This window comes from Crocuta crocuta, unplaced genomic scaffold, assembly GCF_008692635.1.
Source record: "Crocuta crocuta isolate KB4526 unplaced genomic scaffold, BGI_CrCroc_1.0 scaffold70, whole genome shotgun sequence".
Lineage (NCBI taxonomy): Eukaryota > Metazoa > Chordata > Mammalia > Carnivora > Hyaenidae > Crocuta > Crocuta crocuta.
This window is the reverse complement of record NW_027528417.1, coordinates 12447583-12462320: the sequence shown is the minus strand read 5'-3', so window position 1 is coordinate 12462320 and position 14738 is coordinate 12447583. Positions and strand designations below refer to the sequence as shown.

Sequence of the window (14738 nt, the reverse complement as noted above, 5' to 3'; positions counted from 1 at the left end):
TCCCATTGCCAATCTTATATATTCTTTAGGATATCCGAAGAAAATATATGTTAATATGTTCAAGTGAAAAACCCATTTAGTTCATGTTAAATCATAGAGCAAGGATCAGAGACAGACCCATAACATCATTTACAGACCCAGAGAGGCGAAGTACCTTATGCCAAATATGCATGCCATCGTAATTAAAAAAAAAAAAAGCACCCTCCCAAATTGCCTCCAGTTCACTCTGGTAATGTTTGGCTCAGCCAAAACCGCCTCAGAAAAATTACATAGTAGCACATCATGCTGAGCTAGTTACTCTGTGATTGTCTTTCCTGTCTTTTTTTCCAGTTAACAGGAAAAGTACTGTCAGGCCACATTGATACTTATTAAATAATGTGGTTTTAAAAAGCCTGACCATCTAGCACAGAGGTTGGCTAATGTTTTTTGTTTTTTGTTTTTTGTTTTTCTGCAAAACACCAATAGTAAACATCTTCAGCTTTCTGGCCCATATGGTCTCTTGCAGCTAGCTACCAGTTCTCTCTGTAGCATGAAAGCAACCACAGACATTGTATCAATGAATGAGAGTGTAATTTTTACGGACACTGAAGCTTGAATTCCATACAATTTTCAGATCATGATATAATTCTTCTTCTTTTGAGTTTTCACACCTTTTAACAATGTAAAAACCATTCTTAGCCTATGGCCCAGATTTGGTCCATCCACTATAGTTTTCCCGTTCTTGTTCTAGATAAATGAGTGGGATCTTCCTTCCTTGCCTCTCAAGGCTCAGATTTTTTTGCTGGATATATTTGGAAGATAATACGTGTATCCTAAAGTAGAGAGGTATGAAAAAACATTTTAGGAAAGCCTCCAGTGATTTTTTAAAGTGCTATTTCGGTATCTATTCAAAACGACAGCCTCTAACAGAGATCTCTTTTGTCTGAGAAAGTTAGTGATGCCCATCCAGACACAAAATGTGGTTAATGTTGTAACCTTATCATCAGCTAAGACTGGAACAGTTGAGTTGATTCATGTAATAGACGTTCATTGAAGATCTGTTATGGGAAAGCTTGAAGGACAGAGGAGAAAGTTCCCACCTTCCCATAGTTTACAAGTTAGTGGTGAATTCCTAACCAGATCACCGTTTGAATCATAAGAAAGCTCTAGGAATTTATGCTGAACATTGTGTAAGTTCATAGGACAATTTTAAACAGCTTCTCTAGATTGGACAATAGAAAAGAAATAGTGTCAGCTTAGCCAGCTGGGGGCATAGGCAGTTTGTGTTTGTTTACATGGTGTACATGAGCGTGCATAACCCTGTGTTTCCACGTGATGAGTTATCCAGTGCCTGTGCCTGACTGGCTGGCATTGCTCTGAAGGGAAATTATTTTTTAACTCCTATTTCATAAAGCAATCTATTTCACCAAAGAGAAAATGCGTATTAAAATTGTGTCATTTTTAAAAGCCCAGAAGACATTAAAATCATATCATCCCTTTGTTGCATGTGTGGGCAGAGATAAATAGTGAGGAAATAGTAGCCTCCCCATTCCCTGGGGTGTCCATTTAAAAACATCATTGCATGTTTTTGAGTTACTATCTCACGGTGTGTAAGAGCTAACCACAGTGTGGTGCCTTTTGCATGGAAGTATATCAGACTGCAAATGAAATCTTTGCAATACAGATGTTCGGTCTCATTTTGCCTTTATTGTATTATATATACATGGGTCTCCAATGAGTAATATCCATCTGTATAAATCCTCCAGTTGCTCTGTTTTTCCACTGGGTTTCTCTCAGCATTCTTGTTTACGTGCAAATCTCCAAGAAAGAGTATGAATGACTAGACAAAGAAAAATGGAAATCTGATTCCCTGGCAATCATTTGAAAAGAAAAAATCTGCTTGGAAAATGCCTATAATAGCCTGTGATTTCCTTTCCAAAAATACAGTAGCAATTTTATGCTGGTAAGGGATCAATTTTGTGCTTTTCTTTTTAGCAGAGGGAAAATTAGTGGAAAGAAGATACACAGTTTCCACTAAGTGGCAATAAAATATTTTCAGCTGAATTACTTCTGTTAGTGTATGACTGTATGTTTTTACTCTGCTTGCGTTTCATTTGTGCATGTTTTTTTTTTTCAAAAATTCCTTCATAGTTACCTTCATGATCATAGGCTTTATGGAAGATAAATTTTACATTGAGTTTCTGTGAATCAGATTGTTATAGATATAACTAGGCTTTATACGCATTTGCAAAGAAATTTGATTTCAGTTGATTTGTTCACATTGAAATAAACATTCTGGGGTTATGTTTATGGAAACCAGAATCTCATTGGAGGACAGATTGGACCCATTCTTGACACTGGACTCTGCCTTCCTATTTTCTTAACTGTTTTTTTTTTTTTTTAACAAAGAAACTATGGTTCTTTTTTAAAGTTTATTTATTTATTTGAGAGAGAGAGAGAGAGAAAGAAAGAGCATGAGCTGGGAGGTGCAGAGAGAGAGAGAGTGAGGGAGAAAGAGAACCTCAAGCAGGCTTCGCGCTGTTAGTGTGGGGCCCGGCATGGGGCTCGATCTCAGGAACTGTGAGATTATGACCTGAGCTGAGATCAAGAGTCAGACACTTCACCATCTGAGCCACTCAGGCACTTCAAGGGACATGAACTCTTCAGACAGCTTTGCAGAACCTGCTTGAGACCTTTTTAGCAATCTTTTGATGTGTGCGCTTCAGACCAGTAGTATAGCTTTTTTCATTATTTTTCTGTAGTTTATCCTCCATCTTGGCTTCTATCCTGATCTCAGACCAACATCATTTTGTTAAAATTGTACTTAGCCTTACTCTTGTTTTCTCCTGGGAATTTATTTTTGAGGTTCTACAGGATGGATTTATTTTAATTGTAATAAAAATATGTGGCATCCTGCGGAATGCCTTGATGATCCCTTGACGATTATAGATTATCAACAATACAGGTCAGAGAATAGTGGAGCCTAGTGGGATCTTGAAGGTCATGGTTCTAATCTCGCCCTACCATAGTTGGGGAAACTGAGGCCCAATGAACTGTGCCTGTGATTTTATAGCCAGTTCGTAATCAAGGTAAGATGAGAATCAGATTTGGAAGACACAACTCTTTGAAGTGTTTTGTCTGCTTCATTGGTTAAGAAAGTTATAATAATTAAACTAAAATAAACATCTGTGCCCACTTTTATATCTCTGTACCAGTCAGTTGGTATGTATCCTTGTGGTTTCAGTGTGAAGCCTTACGTCTTTAAGCTCATTTGGCTGTTGCTTTCTCCAAGCGTATTGATAATTTTTCCTCAGATTACATAGCTGAGGGAGAAGCAAGCAATATTTTCAGTGTTATCAATATAGGAGAGAGGAGAATACACAAATCTGTCTCGTTGATAGGCGTGATTTAGACCATATTTCTAAGTTTGATTTAGAAATCCTTCACACGTTCAGAATATTTGTTTGCAATTGCTAGTCTTATAGAGAAAAAAAAAACGGGTGGATATTGACAATTTCATTTGGTTCCACCTTCTAGGTTAAGGAACTGCACAGCCTTTACAGTTTACACAGGGTTACTTTTTGAACTTCACAGTTCTGTTAGAAAGTTGTCAGGACAGAGATTTATTATCCCTGAACTGGTAATGAGGAAAAAACTCTGCCTAATTAAATTCAGATAGATTAAATCACTTTTCTGAGTTCTCACAATTCATTGCACCACTAATCTCGGTTCTAGATCTCAAACTTTGAACCTCCGTGGTCCATATACTCTTATCATAACTAAAACACGATTCCTGCATGTTGTCCTATTCAGTCCTTGATCCAAGAGAAGCCCCAAAATGGAATCTCCTAACAAGAAGGCAGTTACAGTTCTTTATTGGGAGTACATTACATCCCTCCTAATTCATATTCTGGCATATTCTTTAAGATGATCTCAATTCTTGCTGGCGAGATGGTTTACTGAATCCCGGCCCTAACCAAATAAAAATGGCTTTGTTCCTTTGTAAGGAATAACCAAATGTGACTCAAAGCCATCTGGGAAATAATTCCCAAACAGTTCATAGGGTTGCACAATCTTGAGCAAAGTAAAAGGATTTGTTCCTGGCATCCTTGTGGCATAATTGATTTCTTAATTATGTAAAAGTTGCTTTCATGAGTTTGATACGTGCATTTGTAGGCCAAGTTTATGACTGAGAGGATTAAGATATTTATCCACTTCAATCTGAGCACATACAAAATGCTCATTAATAGTTCTTTACAAATACATGCGATGCAGTCCCCAGACTGATAAGATCGTATTTCTCCATCCTTCATAGTTAGGCTACACAAGAACAAAAATGAGGTATCATAATTGGGCCAATGACACTTTATAAAAGGTTAACGTGAATTCTTATCTCTGTTCCCTTTTTCAATTCATCGAGTCCGTGGGCCAAGCACTGTGCTAAGTACCTGGATCTACCCTGACATCTTAGTCCTGAGCTGAATCATTTGCAGAACTTCTTAAAAATATATATGTCTGGGCTCCAGCCTGGTCTCTGAGGGATCTGGGAAATTGTGTTTTTTTTGTTTCTTTGTTTTTTTAAAGTTCTACAGGTGATTCTCATAATTCTGGCCAACCACCACTGCTTTATCTCATTTCTTCACAAAAATCTTGAGGGGTGCCCGGGTGGCTCAGTCAGTTGAGCGTCTGACTTCGGCTCAGGTCATGATCTCATAGTTTGTGGGTTCGAGCCCCGCGTTGGACTCTGTGCTGACAGCTTGGAGCCTGCTTCAGATTCTGTGTCTCCCTCTCTCTTTGCCCCTCCCCTGCTCATGCTGTCTCTCTCTCTCAGAAACAAATAAAAACATTAAGAAAAAATCTTGAGAAGTCACCTCTGAGAAAGTTTAGAGGGGGATAAGGAGGAAGGAGCAAAAATAGTTTTGTAGGCCATTCTGTTCTGCCTTACTGTGGTCATGAAGGTAGGAGGGTATTTCTGTGTTCAGTTGCTGTGAATACATGAAGTCCTAAGCCTTCACTTCTTCTTTTCTCTGGTTCCTCTCTGCAGTCTCCTTTCAGCCTGCTTCAGGAATGAGCTTGGGGAGCCCCGGAGAGAAACCCCGAAACAGTCTGACGTCTTCTTTAGACATTCCAGCCCTCCAAACCGATCAGTGTACCCATAGACCCCTCCCCCTGTATCTGTATTTTGAGCGTGTGTTTCCATGTACCTGTGTGTGTGTGTGTGTGTGCGTGTGTGTGTGTGCGCGCGCGCGTGCGCCCAGCCCCCCATAAGCAGGACTTGAAGACACTGGCTCAGAGACCCAACTGCTCAAAGGCATACAGCCACTAGTGAGAAAATCTTTTGAAGGGACTCAAAACTTTCCAAGAAAGGTCATTCTCCGCAGATTCTGCATCCTTAGATCTAGCACTGGGCAGTCAGGAACCCCTGTGTTTGTCTGTGAGCTTTGTGTTTTTCTTAGAAGGGAGGGGCTCAGGTTGGAAAGAGGGGCATTAAGATGTTTATTGGAACCCTTTTGTTACCTTCTGTTGTGTTTCTGAAACTCATAAAGAAGCTTTTGAGCAGGTCTCAAACTTAAGACGTCTTTTTCAGAAAAGGAGAAAAAAGTTGTTATTGTCTGTGCCTAAGAAAATTGTAGGTGACTGAATGCCTCAGGCCCTTTTAATGCTGGTCATGCAATAATATTGCAAATAGGAACACACTAAGGTGTCAAGTGTACTGCTGGGCAGAGAGATAGTAATTACTGTAAGTAGCCGATGTGGGGGGTGTTCTTTTCTTCTGTTTGAGAGTTTGCATCATGACTACCCTCCCCTCAGTATGTAGATAGGAAGTTCATTAACACTGTGTCAGATTCTACCTCTGCCACCTTGTTGGCATCTGATCTGACAGTCTTCCTTGCTCATGGACACCCTGGGGCCCTACCCCCAAAGCTGTTGTTAAGATCCCAAGGCAGAGAAACCTATCACGTCATTTTAATAGGAGGGTAAAACCACCTCAGTAATACTATTCCAGGCAGTTAAAGACCATATTTCGATGGACAAAATGAAGTTCAAAGTCCTCTCACCAAATCTATGACTAATTTGTTCATTGGAGCCCCTACCTCTCTGTCCTTCCCTAAAACTAGCCATGTTGCTAATCCTGTTCAAACTCCTTTGTCCAGGACACTTACATTTTATTTAAATGATGTCCAAGTAGACAATGTGAAAATCAGCACTCCCGGCCTGAAACTTAAAGATAGAAAGAGTAGATGCCTTTTTTTTTTTTTTTTTTTGGCTCAAAGCGTTTAGAGGCTCTATTCTTTTCCATTTTACAAATGTGTTTTAAAAGAAGAGTAAAAAGACTTGAAAAATCTCCCCCCACTTCTCCCCATACCAGGTCACCAGCCCTTTCGTCTGTGTTATCACAGCAATGATTTCTTGTTATTGAGGCTGTTGCTTTATGGATGTGTGATTTTAATTTTCAATAAACTTTTGCATCTTGGTTCATCTGGCAGTTTTTCTTTTCTGTCTCTCTTGCTTCTTGACTCCTTACTCCTAGAACATCTTCACACACGTGCTTGAAGTTCCATGTGTGGGTTTAAAGAACAAGAATAATAGAATAGTCTCTTTGGTTTGTCTCCATGTCTGTCAGTATGTGGAGTTTTTATTTAAGATGATCTGAACTAAGGGCAACAGTCCTACAAACAAATTTCAATGTCAAAACCAACTTGAAATACATTTTAGCCCTGTGGGTGTTTAATTTCACCATAAGGAGTCAAGTACTGTAATATCATTTGTCTGCCTCTCTGAACAGCTCTTGAGCTATATCTGAAATCGCCAAACTTAAACCAGATTCAAATCCCAATCTGTTAAATAATTTGGCTTCTGTGACATGGGCATTAGCAAATCTCCATCCGGAAGTCTGTAGTGGAATCAGTTGTCCGATTCTTTTTAGTTACACTATGTTCTAATCTCTGAATAATTCGTTTTAAAAGCTTCAAAAACCCTTGTTCTGAATACAAATAAGTAATCTAGTCACTTAAAACATACTTAAGAAAAAAATTATATTTGAGACAAAAGTATATTAGTAAAATCAGATGAGCATATTAGTTGGCAGGTCTTTTCAAATAACTTTCCAGTCCCCTTTTAAGGGGTTCACAAATCCCTGAAAGGGCTAACGAGTATGTTTAGTTTTTTATTTTTACATTTGCTTTTTCTTTCACAAGTTTATTTCCACTCCATTTTTATGCAAGTTTTTAATGCATGTATATAAATTTATATGAATTTACATCTACTTACATATTTATATAAATTTATACATTTGAACTAATGGAAAATATGGTGCAATTCCAGTTGCTCTGTCTAGAGCATCAATGCTACCTTTTATCTTTAGAAGCAGGATTACCCAGCTGGAGGGTAAGTTTCCAGGCAGGGGGCTGGTGGGCAGATTTTCAAGGACGAACACTTCCTTTTCTGATGTTACATGACTTCCCTTTTGTTGACTTCCTCAGATAGGGGGTGTTTTGTTTTATCTTCACCATTTCTTTCCCTTTTCAAACTCTGCACTCCAGAAATGGTTTGCTCAACTAAATTTACCCTCACCAAATTCTACTGGAGAGTTGCTTTTTAACCAACAGTGAAAGATTTAGGGCAAAAAAAAAAAAAAGGAATCATTTGGTGGAATTCTAGGTATTTCCATCAAGATGGAGAAGACGATTTTGGACTCTGCCATCGACATAGGCACTAGGCTTGTACTCAGGAAACCTGTGTTTTTCATCCTGGATGATTTAAAGTCACTTAACAGCTCTGAGGTACTGAATTGTATTCTTAGCAATGTACAGAGAAGCCTGAGTTCTTAAAGTTAAGGACTAGGACTTGACTTTTCCAGAATTTCTCCTCAAAACGAGAATTATGTGAAACATGCCTTTCTATATCTGTTATGTTGGATTCCTGCAAAAATCTAGAGAAATATAGAGAAAACAGCTTGAGACTTATGCCTGGTTGTTTTCCTGAGGATTGCTACATTCTCGCTTTTTTGTGTTTTGGGGTGTGTGTGTGTGTGTGTGTGTGTGTGTGTGTGTGTGCGCGTGCGCGCGCGCATGTGTTGGGGAGATGGGGGAGGGTAAGAAACCCATCATGTCACCGATCCCATTGTCCTTGTAAACTTTTTCCATCTCTTCAGATTCCTCAATAATTCTTGGGACTTTCCACTCAGTGACTGTGACATCATAATGTGTAAAGGTCGGTGGGGGTGGTGGGGGTGGAGATAGTTCTTCAAGGCCTTTAAATTGGTCACAAATTTATTCAGCCTTTTTCCCTTTTCCACAGCACATAGAGCTTGTCAGAATATTCTTTGTATTTCATTGTATGTCACACATTGAAAACTTATTAATAAACAGACTGCTGTGACCTTGCTCTCTGTGGCTTTAACACTCTCTTCCACAGTAAACGAGAGGGAATCAGAATTTTGGACTTTCACACTCTCTTATCCCCATGTATCCACTCACTCTAATTCCTGGATTTGTTCAAGTAACAATCCTTGCCATTTCCTCCTGTTAATTCTTAAACTGGTCATTCCCTTGACCAAGCCCTAGGGTATTAAACATTTGGTCCTGAGGGTAAGAGCAAAAAGAACCAAAGTTTCTTGAGCACTCTACAGTGTCCAGGGCTCTTACATAATCTAATTTAATCTTTTTAAAAGAATATAATAGATTTTATTATTCTATTTTATTTTTTAAATTATTTTTGCAAATCTGTTATTACTGGGGCATCTGGATGGCTCAGTTGGTGAAGGGTCTAACACTTGATTTTGGCAGGGTTCATGGACTTGAGCACTGTGTCGGGCTCTGCACTGACAGTGTGGAGCCTGCTTGAAATTCTCTCCCTCCCTCTCTCTCTGCCCCTCCCCTCTTGCATGCATGGGCTCACTCTCTCTCTCTCAAAATAAATAAATAAACTTAAAAGAAACAAACCTATTATTATTTTTATTGTTTGATAAAGAGAGAGAATGCATGAGAGAGGGAAAGGAGTCGGGGTGGGGGAGAGAGAGAGACAGAAAGAGAGAGAGAGAGAGAGAGAGAGATCAAGAGATCGAGAGAGAGTCTTAAGCAGACTCCACCCTCAGGGAAGAGCCCCATGAGGGACTCAATCCTGACATTCTGGGATCATGACCTGAGCCAAAATCATGAGTCAGATGCTCAACCGACTGAATCACTCTGCCACTCTGGCGCCCCTCTGTTATTTTATAAATCAAAGTATAGTTGACATATTATACTAGTTTCAGGGTATAACATAGTGACTTGACACTTATATACATTAAGTGTAGTTACCATCTGTCACTATACAAAGTTATTACAGTATTATTGATTGTGTTCCCTATGCTGTACTTTGCATCCATGTGACATTAATCTTACAACTGGAAGTTAGTACCTTTTAACCCCCTATACCTACTTAGCTCATTCCTCCAATCCTTGTCCCCTCTGGCAACTACCAGTTTGTTCTCTGGACTTAAGAGTCTGGTTTGGTTTGTTTTTTCATTTATTTCACTTCTGGATTCCACATATAAGTAAGATCATACATTTTATTTTCCTATCTGACTTATTTCACTCAGCATAATACCCTCTAGGTCCATTCATGTTGTCACAAATGGCAAGATCTCATTCTTTTTTATGTCTGTATATATGCCAAATCTTTATCCGCTTGTATATCGATGGACTCTTAGGTTGTTTCCATATTATTCCATGTTAGTCTTCATAGCAGCTCTTCTAGAATGAGTATAATGCCTGTTCTACAGATAAAGAAAATAAGACTCAAGAGAGCTGCATAACATCCAAAATCAATTAATTTGTCAGATCTATAAGATAAACTTAGATGTTTTGGTTGATTCCAAAATTCATGTTCCTTCCTTGTTCGTCTATGGTTTTTGAGCTACCTTCCTAAAATAGTTTAGGCTGCTCATAATAAGTGACCTAATACAATGCTCAAACATAAAGACCTCAAAAAGAAATAGAGAAGGGAAATGTAATAAGGTTTGTAAGAAGGAATTTATTATACTAGAACGTCCAGGAAAAAATGCAAAGCTTTGAAAAATATTTTTATCATCCTAAACGTGGACATTAATGGTTCAGGCAATGCCTCCATTAGCTCTTGCTTGGCATTTGACTTATTTGGGGGCATTGAGAGAGAGAGAGAGAGAGAGAGATCTCTTTAGGCTACAGAAGCCCAACCTACCTCTGGAGTCTGAACACTCTTAAGTACTTTGTTGTGGGAAAAAATAGAAAAAGCACCTGGCAAAGGATCTCTTGGGCTACTTTGCCCTGTGCCTTTCTGCACTTTGTTACGGATTTACAAACATTCCTAAGTATATCCAAAGGGCTAACTCTTAATGCAAGGCTTCCACACAGGGATGGAATGGATACGATGATAGTTGTGGGGACTGGCTTTGCTATATCCCTTGCAGACTACTGTCTTATTTCTGGTAAGTTACCACAGAATAAAAAAAAGAAACTCTTGGACTAGGAAGCAGGAGACCTCTCAGCTCACCATTTGGTAATGTGTGCCTTGTGCCCTTTTATTCTTAGAACCTTGTATTATACATATGTAAAATAAGCATAGTAAGTTCTGCCCATCCCTGCCCTGCCAGACCATGTTCTCCCCCAGAGGGATGTGAAAATCATTCAGAAAATGGATAAAGGAGAGCTTAGTAACCTGAAGTGCCTTGCAGTTGGGTGGGTTTGTTATATAAACACCTGTTTATACAACATGGACCTATAACTGTGAGTTCTTGAAAAGCTCTAGAGAGAAAAACAAACAGTGCCCTCCTACCATAAAGTCAGTAATTGTAGAACACAGCTGAAGTGTTAATTGTGCAGCAATTGTCATACTTATGTATGCAAACATGCATACAGCCTGCTATTTGAATTCCTCTAGCTGTGCCTCTTCACAGATGAGGAATGGAGCCTCCCCTGTTTGTGGAATTATGGAGAATGCAGAGTGGTGGCTTCAAATACCAAGTGTAGGACTACTATAGCACTCAGGTGCTAGAGCCACCTTTCATTACTCTTTCAAACATTATTGTATATGTTTGTTTGGAAGTTGGGTACATTTGTAGAGCCTTCAAAATTGTGTGTGTGTGTGCGTGTGTGTGTGTGTGTGTGTGTGTTTCCTAAAGGNTATATATATATATATATATAATGCTTTTATAAATATATAAATACATATATAGAGAGAATTATATGTACATATATAGTAAAATATAGAGAAACTTTTATTTCCTTCTCTACTATAATAAATATGGCTGCAGGAAGGAGACATACAGGAAAAATAATGCACTTTGCTTGAAGATTGTAAAAGGGGCGTTTTTCCACCATAGTTTCGAAACATGCTTAAGCCCAAACTTCATTCTGTGGTCATAATAATTACTCACTGTTAATGCCATACAGCCTGTAAAGTTCTTCCTCCTCTTATCTTTTCCAGTTCCCACCACAGCCTCATAAGGTAGGTTTGATTATTATCCTCATGTATCCACTACTGTCTAAGCTTCTCACAGATGGGACTGTTTCTTACTATTTTTCTACCTCTAACATCCAGTTTGAGCAAGTGTGTCTGTATTCAATTTGCATAGTTTTCTTGTGAGAAAACAAAAGCCAACATGTTGAGTGGCCCACACAGGGACCTATAGATTCTCGCATATGCTAGAGGAAGTCTTAAACTTTGGTTTTCCGATGCTATATCCTGCTCTGATGGTCACAGATATCACTAGTGCTACCATCAGAGAAAGAGTGAGGAATGACAGCTGGATAGGGAATATCATATGTAATAAGATGCATTGGATGACAAGCCAGTCCCAGTAGATTTCCAAATTGAAGTTTTGCTAAGTGGAATTTTGTGTTGGTCTTCGTCTCCTAGGAGACCTGTCAAAAATCAACAGAAGGATTGTCTGGGCTCCAGGCTTCTCCTGTGTAGAGAGGCTGTTGGCACCCCCATGGGTTCTCATGACCCATGAACACCTAAGCTGAGAAAGCACATTTCCACGTTGGGGTCTCTGCCGGACAGCAGGTGGTGCTGCCAAATTCCTGCTTTGATGGTCTTTGTAGTTATTTTCTGTATCTCCCAACTGGCCTAGGAAGCTACCCACCACGGGACTCCGCTGCAATTTGAAATTGGCGTCTTCATGTCTTTCCTAAGCCATGGGTCTTCACTGACTTCTTTTCCTTTATTGATTTTCAAACTTGTTTGAATTGAAGGCCCAGAGAGTGGAAGGGGATGGAGAAAAAAAAGATAATAGAGGTAAAAGGAAGATGCAATTATTTTCCCTCTCACAAAAGAGATTCTTTAGGGAGATATGCAGCTCCGCGGTCTATAAATTCAGAAGAAATAGGACTTGATGACAGCTTTGCAATCTCTCCCTAGTCTAAAAAAAAAAAGAAAAAGTTCTCAGATGGCAACAAATAACTTCTTGCAATAGGTCCTGGAGGAATATTTTTACAACTGTGTAGTTCGAGGCCACATTTCAGTCTGAGACCTGTGGGATCTGACCAGTTCGCCCTGTTCATTAGCACCCGCTCACGGTCATTGCTCTGTTTGTGTTCCCAGGACCTCGATGCAGTCTCAGTCTTCGTATGGTAACAGCTCTCCACCCCTCAACAAAATGAACAGCATGAACAAGCTGCCTTCCGTGAGCCAGCTTATCAACCCTCAGCAGCGCAACGCCCTCACTCCTACCACCATCCCTGACGGCATGGGAGCCAACAGTAAGAGCATCTCCGTTTAGCTGCACCTTAGGGGTCCACAGGGCTGGTGTCGGGGAAGACTGCACTCTGGGGTGAGGGGAGAGGCTTGCTCTCAAGCTGAGGAAAGGCACAGTGGGACCGAACAGATCACAGCCTAATGGCTTGAGTTCTTCATGGTGAACTTTCCATCGCTCTCAGAGTGTATGGTTCTTTACAAAGCACATTGGTAGAGACAGAGGAGGCTGTCCCTTCAGTAGGGAAAAGGATCTCTGGAAAAACCACCGTGCACTTCCCGCCAACCTGGTTGGGGAGCCACCTCCTACATCCTCTGAGGTAGTAAAAAGGAAGTATATCCAACATGTGGGAAGTAGCATGGTGTGGTAGCCTGCAAGTCTAGAGAAATAGATTGCCCTCTGGGCTCTATGGCGGTACTAGCTGTGCAACTATGGACAGGTCACCTCTCTGCTCTGATGCTCCGTTTCCGTTCGTAAAAGTATCTCTGCACATTTAATGTCCTATGATTGTGTGTCCCTGTGATCTTGGCTTTCTCGTTTTGTCTGCTCCATCCTATATACAGTCATTAAGGAACTGACATAGAGAAAGGAGTCTCGCTTTTACTTATTCACGCACAGATTATTCACATCAACTAAGTATAACTGTGAGAGGCAATGTGGAAGTTGGGCCTCCAAATGAATGATGATTGCTATATAGCTTTGCTGTAAATAGAATTATCCACCAGAACTATATTTAGCAAAGTGGATATCCAAACCAGAGAAAATCAAAAGGATGATAAAAATGCAGAAGGATGTATAATAAGGACGCAGAAGCCTAAATGCTATGCATGTATCCTATAATGCCCCTCATAAAATAATGCCTCAGTCTGTCCTTTGAAATCCTTCATTATTCTGAGCAAGCCTTTAAATCTGCATTTCAGTATGACCTTGAAGAGACTAGGGTTTTTGTGGTTTGGGGGTTTTTGGGTTTGGTTTGGTTTGGTTTTTGTTTTGTAAAGTTAGGAGAAGCTACAGTTGTGACTGTCTGTGGTCTGATAGCACACATTCAGATTTAAATGAGATCGAGGTGTATGTGGTATGGTTGCCTGGTTTGGTAACAAAGACTTCAGAGCTAACCTGCTGTCTCACTGGTCATAAATTCATCCTAAGGCTCCAAACCTCACCTGCTAACAGGTCTGCTACCCTGATGGTGAAAAGAAAATGTGACTTTTTTTTTTTTTACTTTATTTTCTCTCTGTGACCTCTTAGAGTCTGTTTGTCCCTTTATGTTTGTGTAATTTATAGTTTGCGTGCTTTTTCTTTATCCTTCACAATTTTTCTTTGCTATCGTCAGCAACGTCAGAGGAGAAGTTGATAGAATATAATAAGCCTATGCTCTTTAGGGAGCTAGTTCGTGGCAGAGGCCTTTGCTTTTGGGGCTATTGCTCTTCACTAAAAGAAAAGCGAATTGTGTTAATCTTTTTGTAGATATATTCCTCTCTTTTTTGACCTAAGACAAAATTTGATTCGTAAATATTGTCCATAGTAAGCTTTTCTTCTCTGTAGGTGGATGTTTGCAGTTTGTAGGTTAGTAAAGAACCCATCAGTGGGGCCGGTGTCCCTGAATACAATCCGGAAATGGACCATGAGAAAGAGCTGGAACCTTTCATTTCATTCTTGCTTAATAGGCTTATGGTTCCCAAATACTCCAATAAATCCTCCGGTCCCCAAACCAGCATTCCAGAGGTCATTCTCCTTCACAGCTCTGTTCATTTGTTCACGGAACCTTGGTTTACTGAGCACATGATCTGGGCCGGACACTGTGCTAGAGTCTGTGGGCATCAGGACATGTACGAGGTCTAAAGTCCGTGCTTAAGGCGTTAGCCTAATGAGGGAGACAGAAATATAACCCATGAAGGCCAATACAGAGAGGACTATATTAACCTCAGGAGTAATGTGCAGCTGGACAGAGCATTAGAAGTAGAGAAAGAAGTGGGGGGGAGATTGTCCTAAGAGGACGTGCGAACGTGCAGAGGTCAAGAAGTAGGTAATTAATTTGGAG

At 39.9% G+C, this 14738-nt stretch overlaps 1 protein-coding gene across 6 annotated transcripts in view; it reads left to right on the top strand.

Annotated features, from left to right (window-relative positions):
* The window catches only part of TP63 (tumor protein p63), a 103349-nt gene that overhangs the window by 80726 nt on the left and 7885 nt on the right, over window positions 1-14738 (top strand). For 5 of the 6 annotated variants that reach the window (XM_077754384.1, XM_077754383.1, XM_077754385.1 and 2 more), the window contains one exon: window positions 12547-12704. In XM_077754384.1, the coding sequence (XP_077610510.1) occupies window positions 12547-12704 (158 nt within the window). Of the gene's footprint in view, window positions 1-5023; window positions 6458-12546; window positions 12705-14738 lie in introns of those variants that run through there. The other variant, XM_077754388.1, reaches the window with a different exon arrangement.